Source organism: Hippopotamus amphibius, chromosome 9 (genome assembly GCF_030028045.1).
Source record: "Hippopotamus amphibius kiboko isolate mHipAmp2 chromosome 9, mHipAmp2.hap2, whole genome shotgun sequence".
NCBI lineage: Eukaryota > Metazoa > Chordata > Mammalia > Artiodactyla > Hippopotamidae > Hippopotamus > Hippopotamus amphibius.
This window is the reverse complement of record NC_080194.1, coordinates 25807431-25825252: the sequence shown is the minus strand read 5'-3', so window position 1 is coordinate 25825252 and position 17822 is coordinate 25807431. Positions and strand designations below refer to the sequence as shown.

At 51.9% G+C, this 17822-nt stretch overlaps 1 protein-coding gene across 1 annotated transcript in view; it reads right to left on the bottom strand.

Moving 5' to 3' along the window:
- PTPN5 (protein tyrosine phosphatase non-receptor type 5) overlaps positions 1-17822 on the bottom strand; it is a 73217-nt gene that overhangs the window by 37805 nt on the left and 17590 nt on the right. The window contains exons 2-3 of the mRNA XM_057749335.1: positions 17055-17202; positions 16639-16918 (exon numbers count right to left, since the gene is read on the bottom strand). Of these exons, the coding sequence (XP_057605318.1) occupies positions 16639-16918; positions 17055-17202 (428 nt within the window). The remainder of the gene's footprint in view (positions 1-16638; positions 16919-17054; positions 17203-17822) is intronic.

Below are 17822 nucleotides of genomic sequence, written 5' to 3'. Positions count from 1 at the left end.
CAGAGAAATAGCTGACAGGTTTGAGGAGCGGGGCAGAGAAGCGTGCGTCCTCTTCCCAGGGAGGTGAGGTGTGAGGAGGAGCTGGGATGCTGAAGCCAGGATTCCTGGGTGGGAGGCTGAGCCCCCAGGAACCTCCTGACCTAACCCCAGGCAGAATGCCTTCTGCCTTGGGCTTCATGCTGCTGGGGCTCCCAGGGCCCTCTGGACACCCCAGACTGTCAACACGGAGCCTCTAGCACCCTCCCAAAGCTCTAATTCCACCAGACATCCCTACTCCCTGAATCAGACTTGTCCACTCCCACTTCTGGGCCTTTATGCTGCTACCTCAGCCTCATGTTTCCTTCCCCCTCCTGCCAAATCTTACTTACTCTCAACATGACCGCTTCCACGAAGCACCCCCTGACCTCCAGGGAAGAACAAGCTCTCCCCGCAGCACCCCTGGCTCATACTCCCCTCTGCCTCCGACTGTGCTCTGCTGCTTAGTGAGCTGTTTGTGCACCTGCCTCCCCCACCAGGCAGCCAGCGACTTGGGAGCATCCCCGCCCCCTCAGCCACTCCCGCATCCCAGGTGTCCAGGCCCCGAGCCTGTTGATGTACCTGTTAAAGGTCACATGGAGGGCAGTGGCAGGGTCTTAGGGTGAGTGACTTTGGGGGTTCTGGGAGGGCAGAATCTAGCCAGGAGCTTCCCAACCTGCAGAAGCTGGCCAGACCATGGCCAGAAAGAGACCCGCAACGCCGTCCAGATTTTCCTCTGCACGTTCAGTGCGCAGGGGCAGAGGACGTGCTGGCTTCATGGAGCACCAGGCCGACCACCTCATGCAAATGAGCCACAGGTCCCAGAGCAGGCAGGTGGAGACGCCTCCCCCTCCTGCCTGGGGCGGTGGCAGGGAAGCACCCACAGGCTTGCTCCCCTTGTGCCCTCGTCATCATCCCCAAGGGCTCAGGATGGGGAAAGGCACCATCTGGGGCCAGGGCAGGAAGCCTTCTCTGCACAAAGCACACTGGAGATGGGAATGGAGGAGAGAGGCCAGCTTCAGAACATCCAAATAGAGAAACTGAGGCAAGAGAGGTTAAGTGACTTGCCTCAGGTCACACAGGGTGTGAACAATTGTTTTCGGGTGGTTAAAAATCCAGATTCCCTTTTGGTAGGTACCTCTCTCTTCCCCAGGTGCTCTGCCTGTCCCTTGCCACAGGGAGGGCCCAAGACCAGAGGTCAGTTACCTGTCATTCTGTGTCACACCCCAAAGCCTTCTAACAAGCAGCTTTCCTGCCTAAGTTACTCAGTTTCTGTTGCCGGCAACCACAGAACTCAGGCCAGTGCATGCTGCAAACTCGCAGACCAGACAGACTCTGAGCCTGGGACTCCCGATGCTTAGTTCACTGCTATTTCCATCCTGCCAAGCTGCCTAGCCTCCCTGCCCAGCTGTCCACTGTCCAGCCATCTGTCCCCACGTCTGAGCAGACTGCAAACTCAGAGTGTTCTGGATCCCAAACACAGGGTCTGAGTGTTCTCTGCTCGGGACGTGCCCAGATGAATGATGACCTCTCCATCTAGCTCTGCTGGTGGGAGACAGGGGTATGGGTGTGGGTGCGGCAGGCACCCAAGGGAAGGGAAGACGGAAGGGTGCTGGACAGGCCCAGCCTGCAAAGGGGTGGCGGGGGTCAGCAACAGAGTTTTCCATCCTCCTCGTGAGTCTGATTCAGGGACTGGGACATTTACGTGTTCAACTACGGGTTACCAAACACCTCCTACGCGCAGGCCACAGGGTGAGGCCCTGGGGATGTGACGAAGTACAGGCTCTCACGGTGCAACGGGGGAGTGCAGGTAAGCCAAAAGGTGGTCTGTTTGATGGGAGAAGTGCAGGGTGCTGTCGGGGTGCCAGCAAGGCCCCCAGTGAGGCAGAGCAGTCGGGGAAGATTCCCAGGAAGGAATCTATGATGAGACATGAAAGAGGGGTTGGGGCCAGGAGCTGTGCAGTGATAAAGGAGCGGCTGGGGTGTTCCGGGCAGAAGAAGGGCCCGTGAGTGGGCCTGGAGTTGAGAGGAAGCGGGGCACACGCAAGGAACGGAGAGAAATGCAGTCTGACAAGGGCACGTGGGAGGGGAGGATGGACAGGGGAATTTCCGGAGGTGCTCACTCGTGATGCTCCTCCTTTGTGCTCTCCTCCTCCCTCCCTTTCTTTCCAGAGACGTGACGCAGACCTTCATCCTCACAACAGCCCTGGGAGGAACATATTATCATTACCTGTAGTTTCTAGATGAGAAAATGGAGATTCAGAGAAGTACCGTGACCTGTCCAAGGCCACACAGCTAGTTATGACAGATCTGCCTCTTGCCGCCCATATTCCTCAGCTCTCTTCTCCGCTGGCTCTCAGCCTTCGTGGAAACGATGCTCTGAAAATAGGAAGAGAGTGAACATGAACGTAACAGCAGACGACAGCAGCTGCATTATAGGTGTTCTTCGAAAAAATCCTCACCATAGGTCTTGGGGGCAACATGCCCATTTTACAGATGAAGAAACTGAGGCTCAGGGGGTGAAGGGACTCTGCTAGGCTCACATAGTTGGTGAGTCAGTGAAGGAGCCTGAGGGAGACTCCAGTCCTCAGGGCTCTGAAGAAGCTCACTGCTGCAGGGCCTGTGTGTTCTCCCCAGGAACAGAACAACAGGAAGTCCTGCCCTGGACCCTGACCTCAGGTTTCACCACCTGAAGCAGCGGCCCAGGGAGCCCTTCTTGGGAGACTGGCTGGGGGGGATGTAGAGTGTGCGTGATGGTGGCAGTCGAGCTCCCTTATTGGAGGAACAAATGTACTCCATGGCCAAGGACCCAGCAGCCCTGGGCTCTAGTCCTAGGCTACCATGTGACCATGGGTCAGTCACTTCCTCTAATCTGAGTCTCAGTAGCCACAAATGATAATCAAAGGAGTTGAATTTAATGACGTTTAAGGGCCTTTCCTTAAGGTCAAGTTTCAATTCCGGGGCTATCAAGGTTTGATGAGGTGGAGGTGGTGGAGCAGCAGGGAACCAGCAGAGGGCGCTCCTAGCACCAGGGAAACAAGGCCTTGGCCCACAGGTCTCGGGGCAGGGCATTCCCGCCCCAGCCAGTTACTGATGGAGGCCCAGCTCAGCTGTGTGGGTTAGTTTAGTATCTACTGCAGACGGTCCTATCTGTGTGGTGGGCAGGAGCCCAGAAGATGATCAAAGAGCCGGATTTCAGAGTTCAAAGGTCATCTGGTTTAACCTTCTGCTCTCTAAGATTCTGCAAGCACCCCCCTTCCGCTCCCTCTTTCTACAACCCCTTTTCCCCAGGTATACCGTTTAATTTACAAGGAGGAAACCGACAATTACAAACGTGAAGGCGTGATCACACCTCTTGGGAGGGGGGTGTTCTGGTTATTTCCATTCTGTTAGATGCCTGCTCCTACTCTTGATGCCTTGGAATGCACTTTTTCCTTCAGGGACAAGCCCCCTTTCCCTGCTTGTAAGACTCTTCAAGACCATTCTTCTCTGCTTGTAACTCTTTAAGACCATTCCAAGACCCTGTTCAAAGGTGACCGCCTGAGCAGAACCCTCCCTGACTCCCTTAGGAAGAACTGGGTACCCCCCTTCTGTTCTCACGTTCCATTCAGTGATTATCTACTGATGCCTGTATCCCCACCTCACACGGAGCTACCTGAACACAAAGGTTATGATCACGGCAGCCCCCTTTTGCTGAGTGTTTGCTGAGTGCTGGATACCGTGCCACGTGCTGTACGTGTATGACATCACTCATCTCTCACGACAGCTCACGCGCTAAACACAGTTATCAGCCCCCTCCCACACATGTGGAGATGAGGACTTGGAGAGACTGAGTCACTTGCTCAAGGTCACCCAGTTGGCAGAAGCAGGCTTCAAACTCAGTTTGCCTCAACCCCAGGCCCAGGCTTTATTGAAACCATAGGTGTACGGCCTCTGATGTGGATGTTCCCATCTCCTGTATTTAATACTCTCTCTAGCGCCAGGCAGATATTCAAGACCTATTCTCGAAAAAATAAAGGAGAGGCGGGCTAGGTTTGTGCGTGTATAAGTGGCTCATTAAAAATGCCACAAAGCACAGGTTTTGGGATTGGGCTGCCTGAGACTGAATCAAGGCTCCTTCGCTGACTGCCTGATCTTGGACAAGATACTTGACTTCTCCGTGCCTTAATTTTCTCATCTGTGAAACGGGGATAACAGTGTCTACACTTCAGAGGGTTTTTATGGACATTAAGTGAATTTTGATCTTCACACAAGGTTTTTACATGAGATGCCTGCAAAACGCTGAGACAGAGCCCAGTAAGCTCCTAAAAATGCTGTCATCATCTACTGTGTCAGTCGTTGCCTTCTTCTCAGTTAATAGAGACCTTCTCACCTATAGGTGAGGTCCATGGAGGCTCTGGAATGAGTCTAATGGTGTGCTAATAAACTGGTTCTCAGGAAAAAAAATTTAAAAATAAATAAAAATGTAAAAAGCCATGAATTGTGGCATTTGCCAATTTCCCTGGTGTAACTGCTTCCACTGTGGCTGATTTCAAGCTTTCAGTGTGAGGGGTCATGCTGCCAGTCTTGAAGGAGATCAGGAGTTTTACTCAAACTCTCGGAGCCTCAGTTTTCTCATCTGCAAAATGGAGCAGTAGTATGTCACTCAAAATATTTCTGAGATGAGAAAACATAAAACTCTTATAAGAGCTCCTAGTACAGAGTGCACTATGTCAGTATTAACTAATATTATCATTTTCACAACACTCAGTCTCACTGCTGCTTGTCTGGCTCCGACATTGGCCCCATCTCAGCACCTGGCCTTCCGCCTGATGCCCTGGCAGGCAGAGTCTCTGTCTTGGTCATCTGCCTTCTAGGACTGAAACCTTGTCCACTGTTGCAGCTCTGCCCCCTCCACCTGGAACTAGAATCCTGACCTAGCCAGAGCTGGTTACATATCCACCTTGATCACAAATCATCTGTGCTTTTGGTTTCTACCTGCCTCTGGTTTTAGCCCTAGACGACCCTGAGGCCAACCCTGGGCCTAGACACCAGGGCCGCCTGTGCCCTGCTCTGGATCGTCCATGAAGATCCTGTGTGGCATCTGCTCTGCTCTACATCACTTACAAAACTACCTCTCATTGGGCTTGTATGCACTGAGAGAGGGGAGAGCTGGGGTACAGAGCTAGGTCTGCTCCCATCTGCAGCTAGGGAAACCCCTAGCTTCTGTCATACCTCACTGTGGGGTCCGGTCTTCCATCAGGGCCCCCACCCTCAGCCTCTGACTTAACCCTTCTGTGCTTAGGTTGAGAAGGTCCTGGCACTTCAGGATTTGGTAAAAGAATCAGGCAAACTGAGTCAGAGGCAGGGCCTGGGAGAGGCAAGGCAGAGGCTGTTTGGAAACATTAGCTGGGTCTGAGGTGCCTTTGCAAAAATAGAGTGTGAGCCAGGAAGTTGAATGGAATGGGAAAGAGAAAAAAATACCAGAGGGGACCAGGAGTCAAGGTTGAAAAGGGTCTGACCTCCTGAGTTCAGATTTAGCAAATATCAGCTGCAAAGCTATTATGTGCTATGTGCTTTCTGATACATTATTTCATTAGACCCTTGTGTCAACCTTGTGATGAAGACATCATTACCCCACCTTGTGTAGCAGTAACAGGCATTCAGAAGGGCTCAGGACCGGCATGAAAGCAGGTAAGTGGTCACTCAGGAGAGGTCAGGACAGAGCCTGGTCCTGGGCCAAGGATGGCTGATCTTCTCATGGCCTGGCCATTCTGAGGTTGCACATCTTAAGACGGCCATGGTCCTCTGCAAAAAAGGATGGATTTGGAGGCCTAGAAACAGGCTGAAAGGCTGTGCTCGGCCACCTTCTCCCTGCATGGCCCTGGACCAGGGTCCTGACTTCTCTAAGCGTTGATTTCTTCTGGGCCCTGGACGCAGGGTTGTGGTAAAGACCGAAGAAGTGACTGAAGCACAGAAAGCACGAGGCAACTCAGGGCTGACATTCGCCTTGTCACCACAGCTGACCTAGCTTAAAGCTGCATCTCCCGGCGCCCTCCCAGTCAACCCAGCACGCGCGCCACTACTGCTCTCTGTGCCAGGCAGTGCCATAAGCTACAAAGCTGTTTCGTTTTTCCTCAGGCTCTGCCAGGTGTTCCGGAGCTAATGAGAACAACGCAGGAGAGACAAGCTTGAGGATGAGCGGGGCCTCTCTGGCAGAAACATCCTCGCCCCTCTGGAGAGCCCCGGGATGTTTTCAGGTCCCCCAGGTCAGACCCAGAGCCCTTAGGAAGGTGGGGCACAAAAAACTGAAAAACGGACTTTGTAGGATTCCCCAAATCCTCCTCCGCCATGAATCTTGCCTCCTAGCCATGCTCAGTCTTGCTTCTCGGCCCTCGTTTCCCCCCTTTCCTTCCTGGACAGGCCTCCCTGATCCTCTCCTCTGAGCTGTGGCCTCCTGGCCCTCCAGGGCCTCCCTCAGCTCATGCCACCTCCAGGAAGCCTCCCCGGGGAGTCTAGCGCACGTTGACTTCTCTTCTGGCTGAATTCTTCCTCCAGCGTTTTGATTCGTAACTCAGCACCTGGCAATGGACTGCATTCTACGCCGGGCTACTCCCTCGCTCTCCTGTCCACAACCTTGGCTTCTGTGAGCTGCCCAGGCTGCCAAGGGGCAAGGGATGGGCCTCCTTCTATATCCTCCATGACAGGGAGTCCAGTGCAGAGAAGGGACGGAAGGCTGGGAAATGTACATCCAGCTCTTTTTGCACATTCAAGTTTGGAAGGAAGATGGGAAGTAGCGATTAAATGGGAGAAAAGAAGGAAGGAAGAAGTGAGTGAAAAGGAATGAAAGAGGAGGGAAGGGCAGCTATGTGACTCAGGACCTCAGTCCCAAGAGGACAGATCAGACCATGATCCAGGCTGCCTTGGATCATGCTTTAAGTCTTTCTACAGATTACCCCTGATTATGTAACTCTGGCTCAACAGACTCCTCTTGAAAATCTTTGGAACCCACCTCCTCCAGGCAGCCTTCCCTGACTGACGCTACTCTTTTGACCATCCCCTTGGCTTTCTGAGCTGTATTACTTTGCACTTGTTAATGCCCATCAATTTCCCGTGAATCCAGGTCCTCTGGGGGAAGGGCTGGAGCTCTTTGCCTCGCAGTAAGCTGAATGCCACATTTATCATCTGTAATCAGAGATTACTCTGTCTTTTTTCGTCACCTTTCTTTGATCAATTTCAGAGGGTGGTTTGGGGATATATTTTGCACAGTTATGTTAGACCCAATTTGCCTCTAAGTAATATTGAGACAGGACCTGCTATAATCTTATATCCATTTCTTTACTATCAGGCCCTGTGTGTTGGGCCTGTGAGGATACACAGATGACTAAGCCCCAGTCCCTGCCCTCAACCAGCCTGCAGTCCTGTGAGCAGAGTCAAATATGTGCCAAATGTCAACACAGACTATGTAACACGGGTGTCTGGGAGGGCACAACGGGACAGTCCAGGGAGCTGCACAGGGAGGTGATATCTGAGCATCTCAAGGACCAGCAGAGTTCACCAGACAGTGGGGAGGGCGTTCCAGGTGAGAACACTGCAGGGGCAAAGGCCAGGAGAGGTAAAAGGGCAAGGCGAGCTGGGAGAACAAAGGCAGCTCCTGCTGCCTGGACAGCAGGCAGGAGAGGGGTCTCACATCACACGGCAGAGGGCTTCGTGCATCCGGCGAACACACACTGACTTTAACTCACAGCCCGCTTGTCCTCAGTGGGAATGCGGCAGGGACCACCATTCTAGTTGGCACTCAGAGATGTGTATGTGTGTGTGTGTGTCAGGGAGGGTGGGGGTGTAACAACACAGATGGATCTCAAAAACTACTTTATGACACAAAAGACTGCAAGCTACATGAGTCCATTTATACCAAGATCAAGAACAGACAAAACTCATCTTCAATGGCAGAAACGGGAATGACGGTTACCTCGGAGGGTGGGTACTGACTGGGAAAGGGAAAGAAGGAACTTCGCAAGGTGATGGACGTATTCCACACCTCAATCCCGGTGATGGTTATTGAACTTCATACAATCATCAAAACTCACTGAATGGAACGCTGAAGGTCCGTACGTCTTTTCTTCACAAAAGAGACCTTAAAAACACATGTGAGCATTGCTGGTTGTCACAATGACTGAAGGGTACTCCTGGGAAATATTCAGGGGAGTGGCCAGGGGTGCTGTCATAACAAAGAACTCCGCCCCCCACCCCAAAGGCCGGAAGGGTCCCCGTTGAGAAGCACTGCTGCTGGCCCTGGGGAGCTACAGGGGGTTCAAAGAGCAAGAGAGAACTCGCTACATCTGGGTTCCGGGAAGACAAGGCTTTTGAGGCGACAGGAGCCCACAAGGTCTAGGTATCTTGGGTGTGAAGTGATGCAGAGGTGGACACAGGACCTCCACGGCTGCTCCTGGCCTTGTACCTGGCCAACTCCAGCCTGCTGGCCTAAAGCTGCCCAGGCCCAGGAGGTGCCTTGGGATGTCCCTCTAAGGCATCCCAGAAGGGGCTGGAAGGAGGCCAGCTAAGAGTCAGAGGCGGCAAATGTCAGAGGGAAAAGGACACATCTCTGCACTCCCTGCCGTACGATAAGCACCAGGGATGCTGGCTGTGATCACCTTCCTCTGAAATGCAGCCTCAAAGAGGTGGGGCACCCTGGGAGACAGGGGTCACGGGAAGCAGGGCTGGATGCTGTTGTTGCTCCTATGAAAAACCATGTTCTGAAATCACGAGCAAAAGAAGAACACACAGCCGACGTACACTAAAATGCTCACCTGACCCCTTCCTTCGGGAAGACTTCTCTTACCTCTGCACTGGGCAGGTGCCTCTCCTGTGTCCCCACAGCCCTCCCCTCATCACCAGAGCACAATTACTACCTATGTGTGACCTCTGGCTCTGTCACTTACTCGCTGTGTGTTCCTGGCAAGTTACTTAAGCTCTCTGAGTCTGTTTCCTTATCTCTAAACTGAGGATAATAAAAACCCTTCTGCAATGAACTGTGCTAAAGATTAGGTGAGATAATGTATCAGGTACTCAGAAAAGTTAGTACTTAGGATTACAGCAGCGAGCATCTGTATAGACCACTGTTGCCCAGTTATGCTGGCGCCTCCAACAGACACAAAGCTGCTTGTGGGCAGGGTCCTCATGGCATATTGATTTCCTGGCCCAGTAAACACCTGCATGCATGAATGAATTCCATCCCCTAAGATCTCTCCTGAGAGCTTTCTTTTTGCACCCACGATGCCTCTAAATCACAGTAATTCTTCAGAAATGGAGGGTGGATTCATTTGTATTCTGTTCCCTCTTCTCTCTTCCCTCCAACGCCACGCAGAAACCTACACAAAATTTACTTTAAAAAATTAATGGTTTCTTCCTGGACTCCTAAGACTTCATTTAGTGGTCTTTTCTGATGAGTACACAAAAATCCTTAATAAAAAGCACCCTGTGGTTCCTCAAAAAGTTAAACATAGATTTACCATTGGATCCAGCAATTTCCCTTCTAGGCATATACCCCAAATAACGGGAAGCAGGGGCTCAAGCAGTTACCTGTACATCAATGTTCACAACGGCATTACTCACAACAGCCAAAAGGTGGAAGCAACCCAGGTGTCCACCGACAGATGAATGGGTAAGCAAATGTGGCACACACAGACACAGAGGGGACCATTATTCAGCCTTGAAAAGGAAGGAAATTCTGACACATGCTTTGACATGCATAACCTCGAAACTACTATGTTAAGTGAAATACGTTAGACACAAAAGAACAGATGCTGTAAGATTCCACTTACATGAGGAACCCAGAATAGGTGAATTCATAGACAGAAGAACAGAGGTTACCAGAGACTGGGGGGAGGGAGGAATAGGAGTTACTGTTTAATGGGTATGGAGTTTCAGTTCTGCAAGATGAAAAGAGTTCTATGGGTAGACGGTGATGATGGCTGCACAACAGTGTGAATGTATTTAGTGCTACTGAATTATATACTTAAAATGGTTAAAATAGTCAATTTTATGTATTGTACCCTAATTTTAAAAAGGCACCCTAAACCAGATCAGCAAAACGCTGGGGGAACTCCATCTGAAATCTGACACCCCTCCATCACACCCTCGGTGCTCTGTGACTTTGGCCTCCTGGCCCATAACCTCCCTCTCCAGCCTCTCCTTGGCACCAGCTATGATGCCCACTGTTTCCTTTCTACCCCAGGACCACGTCATTCATAGTCATGAGATCAACCTGCATCTGTCCACAGTCGACATGTGCTTTCACCTTGTACTCTTCTTTACCCCTCCCCCTGGTCCTGTCACACCCTCTTGGGGATACTTAAATCAGATGCTTTGAGAATCTGAGATGGAAAAGCTATCTGTTTGAAGATGTTCACTACTGCCTAAGTCCACCAATTAAGAAATGATTAAGTAAAGGATGGTAATGCCATCGAGGATAGAAGGAGGTCATGTGTGAGAACAAAAGCTATGAGAAAATAAGTGAAAAATGTTGGGTACAAAACTAGATGTGGACTGATTTCAACTATTAAAAGATACAGATCTTTAGAAGAAACAGAACGGGACATATAAAATCATGGTTCCTCTCACCTTCTCTAGTACTGTTGTGTTATTGTTACAATACAATTTATTTTCTGAAGACTGGACCACACCCTGAGGCAGATGATGAAATACACAATCTTTGGAGTCCACTCCAGATAGCCACATACCGTCCACCATTGAAGTCCACTGAATCCCTCCTGAGTGGCTTCCAGAGAGATGAGGGAGATTTCCACTCTCAAGAAAGAGATGTTAAAGCTTGGTATGTCTCTCAACCAACCACCTCACCTCGCAAAGGTCTGTATTTTGCTATCACAGTAACCAGAGTCGGCCAAGAACAGTTTATCCCCGTCATTAGCTCAAAGTTAGGAATTCTCACCAAGATGCTTGCTCACTTACAAATTGTAGCTCCCCTGCATCTAGCTCGGCGGGATCCCCTCCCAACTCAACATGCTGAATCCCCTATGGAAACTTGAGTCAAGGCTGCTTCAAGGGGGACACAGGGAGGAGGGTAGCTTTTATTCTATGTGCTGCAGCTGAGTGGAAAAAACTTTCTTCTGTCTAAGAGTCTGGGAATTCTGGAGCTTTGCCAGACATTGGTGGCCAAGGTGCTTGTCTCACATCCCACTAGATGCAAAAAAAGATGGAGATGATATTGAAGAATGGGGGAAGACCTTATTTTCCATAATGCCATGGTTTAAGGTAAGGAAGAGCTTTTTGGTGATGGTACTGTTCAAAAACTAAAAGGGTTTTTAGTTTTTTTCTTCAGCTGACCTGAGTCTCCAGTGCCTAGAGGTGACAAGACATGCAGAATCAGATGGAATTTGGACCAGGGTACCTAAAGAGTCTATGGTTTTAAGAAGACTTAGACTACCTGTCAACTTGCCCCTTCAAAAGGTTCAGCCTAGTATCTGTCTCTGTCTGCTTGATGGAAGCATTCCGTCTCCTCTGCGACAGGACCACCTGTCTACCTCTCATCCACCAAATCGTCTGAGTACCACGGGGAGCCACACGCCCACACTGTGACAGTGATCACTGTCCTCCAGGAAGACAATAGTGTGAGCCTATAGATATCACAGACCATAGTGCTTAGTGCCATAAGGGCCCTAGAAACCCAAGCCCTACTTCCTAGAGATGGGGAAACAGTTTGGGAGAGGGGGAAGGACCTTGCCCCAGGTCACTTATTCATGAGTAAGCTTCAGACTGAACACAGGTACTTACACACAGATAGCTGTGCTGACCTTCACCAGTAAGAACATATTTCCTGGTGTCTGGATTAAATTTTTGGTAAAAGATGCCATATATTTTGAAATGTTCACACATACCCTGTGTTCAACTTAATGCAGACAAAAAGCTTTAAACGATTAACCACCTTCTGGAGTTTTTCCATTCCCACTTGTAGATCCATTTAAACAATTAATTAGGTGCTTGAAGAATTTATACTTCTATAGTTTCTCTCTCCCCACTGCCCTCTATGCCTTTTTTGGGAATCTGTCAATTTATTGGAGAAGATGATAATTCCTTGCCCCACAAATATGGGCCTTTGTGCCAGAGATGAGTTTCTTTAAAACTCTACAAGGGAAATGGCTGAGGGCATAAGAGTTGCACAAGAGAAAATCTGAACTGAAGCCAAAAAGTTGTATATTTGCACTGGAAAAGAGATGAGGGAAAACCAAAAAATGTTACCATTCCAATTGTTTTACAGTCATTTCAGGTATGTTTTACTATTTCGTCTTAGTCAATAGCCATATTGAATATACAGATGTGACTCAAATTTTCATAACTGAATGACCTCACAGATATTGAAATCATCTGAGCTTTATCATTTTTATCAGCTTACTATGCCCTTCCTATGCTACAGTATCTTTATTCAGTCCAGGATATGAGGCTTTGTACAGAAATGGTGGTTCCCACCATTCATTCATTAGACAACCATTTAGTGAGCCACGGCTGAGTGTCGGGCTTGGCTTTCTAGGCGTGGAGAACACAAGGAGGATAGAACTCCAGTTCTCTTGTGCTCATTAGCATCATACGATTTCTTACTCCTCAGGCCTGTAAGCACCTGTGTGATCTGGGCCTGCCCCTCTCTCCTACCTTTTTCCTTTCCACTCTCTCTCTTGACCCACGTTTTACAGCCACACTTGCTGTTCCCAGAAAACACCAAGCTATTCTTACCCCAGGGCCTTTGCACTTGCAGTCTCCTCTTCCTAGAATGCTCTTCCCCAAGGCCTCTTCCTCACTTCACTCAGGTCTTTGTTCAAATACCACTTCCTTGAAGACAATTCTATTTAAAGGTAAGTATTTCCCCTTCAGTCACCCTTCATCTTGCTTCCTTTGTCTCCAGAGCATTGCTCACCCTTGAAATGTTACACTTTGCTTACATTTTCTTTTCTGTCTCCCTTGGTAGAGCTTGGACAGGAAATTCACCTTTTTCAGCAATGTATCCCTAGAGCCTAGAACAACCAAGCACATAACAGATGTTTCCATGTATCTGGATAATAAAGGAAGGAAGAAAGAAAGGAAGGAAGGAAGGAAGCAAGCAACTGGCTCTGGACAGTACGGGATGCTCGGTGAGCCAGCTTTGCAGGAGCTGTTCTGGTGGCCTGTCAGATCATGGCCCCCACTCCTGAGCCTCCCCTCCCCCCCTGCTGGACTCTGTCCGTGAATGGACACTTGGCCACTCGGGCTCCAAACCTTGCCATCACTTCTCATTCCTCCCTCCCTCTACTCCCACATCCAATCTGCTGCCAGTTCTGGTGACACTGTGACCTCCTGCATCAACTCCTCCTTCTCTGCATTCTTACAACCACCCCCCACCAGACCCTCCTTATCTCTTACCTATACCACTGTCACTGGGCACCCTGCCAGCAGGCTCTCCCCCTCCAATCTGTTCTCCACGGGGCAACCAGAGTGAGTTTCCTAATGGCCGTGTTTGGTCACGTCTCTCCCCCCACTCAAAAACTAAAGTCCCATCCCTTAGCTTGGCACTCAGTGCCCCAGCAGCTGCCTCCACCTTCTTACCCAGCCTTCCTTCTCACACCTCCTCTTTCATCCTTTTTGCTCCAGCGGGAATGAACTGCTTTCCGGTTTCTACACACGTCCTAGAAGCCCCCACCGCTAGCTCTCTGCTCATGCTGTTTCCACTGCTTGTAATATTTTCCTCCTTCCTTCCACTGTATAAATCATTTAGACCCAGCTCAAATGCCACCTCGCTTCTCCAAGAAGCCATTCGTCGTCTTCCAGAAGAATAAACTCCTCCTCAACCCTACCCAAGGCATCATCTGTGTCTCTTTTAGGACAGGGTTCAGGAAAGGACAGGCAAAGTGACATAGAAGAAAGAGTTCTGAATCTGGGGTCAAATGATCTGAGCCGGAGACACAGCTCTCTGGCTCTGAGATTTTTACAGTACACATCCTTAGATAAGTTAAACTCTGAGTTTTAACTTCCCCAACCTATAAAATGGGAATAACGCTATTGATATCATGAGTGTGTTATGAGGATTAAATATAAATGACAGCCTGTAAGAAAAGCTTTGACTGTATATAAACTATCAAATTCAATCACCCTTAGGTGCGAAATAACTGATAAACAAAAGTGCGACTTCTCCTAGGAAGCTTCACGAATGTCCTATGCTGACTGAGCCCTAAGTCCAGGAATAGATCAGTGGAGGAGGTATTTTTTGAGGGAGAAGGACTTTCAGGATCTAAAATCTCATGTCCTTGGGCAATCTGAAGAAGGGAAGAAGTGGAGGGTATATCCATAAGGCTGGGGCCTTAATGGTATTAATAGCTACCTATTCCGAGCTTTTTCTATGCCCCAGGCACTGTGCTAAGTACCCTACATAAATGATCTCATCACAGAGTAACAAAAGAGGAAAACCAGGCCCACAGCAGCTATATAAATAAGTGCTCACCTCCTTCCCCCGACCCCCCTTAACAGTTCAGACCTGAAAGATAGCCTGAAAATCTCCAAGCCAATGATCTTATTTTTTGGATGGAGAAACTGAGACCCAGAAAGGTTATAAACATTCACTGCAACTGTCCAGCCAGTGAGGAGGAGACTGGGCCTGGAACCCAAATCTCTTCACTCTGAGGGTGAGAAAAACAGCATTGCAAGAACCCGCTCATTATGAACTCTGTGTAAATGGTGCTTCTGGGGCACAATGCCATTTACATGCACAACAATGTGAGTGGTGGCCCCTGGAGTTATGCCAGCTGGTCATCCTGTCTCTGCTCCATGCCAGGCTGCTCACCCAAGAAGGAAGCTCTACCTCAGGCCCGTAGAGACTGAACACTGTCCTCCTTGCCAACTCCCCCATCCAACAGAGTCTTCTCAAAGGTGAATGACTTTATCCATTCACCAGCCAGCTTGCACTCCATCAACATACCTCTCGGTGCACCCTCTCTGCACCAGGCATCGGGTTCAGCTCTGGGGACACCCAGCTGCCCTTGAGGGAGCCTTGCCCCAAGCCATCACCCGAGCCTGGTGAAGCTGTAGTTCAAGCTTTCCCAGCAGCTCTGTCAGCAACACCAAGAGGCTGCACTCAACAAACATCAAGGAGGAAGAGGTGGCCGGACAGGAAATATGATGAAGGCAGCCTGGTTGGATTAGAAGACCTAGGCCCTTAAGGAGGAGGGGAGAGTGAGGGGAAGGCACACAGTTACGTCAAAGTGGGGGAAGGGGATGACTTGACCATGACATCACCTGGTCCAACTGAGGACACTGGTTCAGTGACTCCTGGGAGAACCAGGACTAACACCCTGGAATCTGATCTTCCGTCCAGGACTGCTTAATTCTCTCAAACTAAATCTCAAACCTGGAGTGCTTGCTTAAGGGAGATCTCCTTCGAGGCTGAAAGAGGCAAATTAAAGGCCAGCCTTTTTTTTTTTTTTTTCAACAGTAAGTGTGGTAGTAAATGAATGGCACCTGCCGCTCCAAATGGGGGCTGGGCTTGAATTACAAAGACTTTCCTGATACACTCAGGTAAATTTTTGGGCTCTGGGGCTTCAACGAGGATAAGGATGAAATTGTATAGGAGAGGAACCGAGTATGAAAGCCAGGGACGCTAGATTGTAATGCAGGCTTTGCCACTAACTCTCCCGTGACCTTGGTCAAGCCACCTCACTGGGCCTCAGTTTCTCCTGTAGAATGAGGGGGTTAAATGAGTTCCCAAGGTTCACCTGGTCCTGACTCTCTAAAGCTACATGATCCTGAGGGGTAAGGTAGCCCCTCAGAGGTCTGACCCCAGCAACCTCCAGGTTTTGCAAGAGCGTGGGCCTCATCCAGGAAAAAGGGGCACGCTGGGGGAGGGGAACGCGCTGGGCTTTTATTTTGGGGGTGGGTGGGGAACTGGGGTTTAAGCTACACGGTCCGGGGGAGGCGAAGCGAAGCTAAGGCTGGGGAGCCACGGTTTACAGGCCAGCAGCTAGCGGAGATCTCCAGCCTCCCCCCGGAGCTCCAGACCCTGGAGAGGTGATGCAGCCAAGAGCCGCGCACCAGCCGCGGCAGCAGAGGCTCGGAACCCGGACCACCATCCCGATCCCTCCCCTCCCTCTCCGGAACCACGCACGAGCTTCGTGGGGAGTGGCTGCTGCTCCCTCCCCGCTACCCAGCGCCCGGTCCCCTCCCAGGCGTGGGGGACCCCTCCCCCAGTCCGGGGGCGCCGGGAGCCCCATGGGGGCGTGGCGGGGGCGGGCTCCGGCTTCTCCGCCCGGGGGTCTGGAGGAGGTCTCAGTGGCCAGGCCTCCCTGGGAGGGACCCCGCGCCCTCCACCTTCCGGCTCCCCACACAAAGGCGCCGACGGAGGCGCCGCACTTACCGGCCAGAGCGGGCCCCGGGCGCCGGCAAGCGGGCGGGCAGGCTGGCGGGAGGATGTGCGCGCGCGAGTGTGCGTGTGTCTCTGTGTGTGTCTGCGCGAGTGTGTGTGTGTGTGTGTATGAGAGAGAGAGAGGGAGAGATGGGGACCTCGCCGAGCTCTGTGCGTCTGCGTGTGCGGGGGCGTCCGTCCGTCGGTCCGTCTGCCCGGCGCTCCGTCCCGCGCTCCGTGCGCGCTCCCTCGCCCGACCGCCTCACCAAATGCGCTTCGGCTGCGGAGTCTCGGGCGCAGCCGCCGGGTCGGCTCGGCACCCTCCACCCCGGCTCCGCCCCGCCCCCGGGCGGGCTTGCGCCGCTCCCCGGGAATTGCGCAGGGCGCGCGGGGCTGGCGGGCGGAGGGGGCGGGGAGCTCCGGCGGCGCCCAGGGCCCGAGTGGGGCCGGATCACGGACCCTTAATCCCTGACCCTGATCTCGGGCGCCCCCGCCCCGCAACTCGGCTCGGAGTCCCCGCAGGCACCGCCTCCGCGCCGAGGCTGCCTGGACAGGGAGGGCGGGGGAGCGGGAGCTCCGCATCCATTTCATTCATGAGTTTCTCCCCTCGGGAGCCCGGGGCCAGGGTTGCGCCGCTACGGCGGCCGCCAGAGGGACTCCGGTGGGGCCGTGCGCGCCGAACCCGGTACAGGACCGACAGGCAGACAGCTGGGGGTAGGGGAAAGTGAGACAAAGGGGTCATAGCCCGGGGGTGGGGTGGGGTGGGGAATTGCACGGAGGGGGTGCTGTAGCGCTCCCCGCATGATGCCAGCACGATGCCGTAGCCACACCTGCACAAGCAGAGTGGTGGCATACCGGGGCGCACACAGTGCCGGGTGCGCAGGATCCGCTCCGAACTCGGTGGAGGCACTCGCCTTCCCACCCTTCCCTGTTCAGGCTCTGAGGAGCAAGACCTTCCTCCGCCAGGTCTCACCCTCCTGACGCGCATCACGGGGCGCGCACCTGTCTGGGCTTTCTCGTGGGCACCCGAGGCCCGGACTCGCGAGGAGCTGCCCACGCGCCTCACGGTCCCACTTTACCCAGGCTGGCACCCCGCTGGCCGGAGGTTCCTGGTCTTCCGTCCCTATGGGGGCTTTTTGAGACGTTGGGAGGCACACGGGGCCGGGCTCCTAAGCGTCGTTTTTACATGGGGAAACCGAGGCGCACCACCACAGGGCTGCCACCCTGGTTCCAGCCGCCGTCCTCTTTCGCCTGGAGTTCTGCACTAGCTTCCTTACTGGTCTCCCCGCTGCCACCCTTGCCCCCTGCAGCTGATTCTCTACGAAGCAGTCAGAGCTATCCTTTTAAAACGTAAGTCAGATCGCGTTGCTCCTTTACTGGAAATCCAACAATGGCTCTCCATTCATTCAAGTGAAAGCTAAAGCCCCTGTAATGGCTTGCAAGGCCTCTC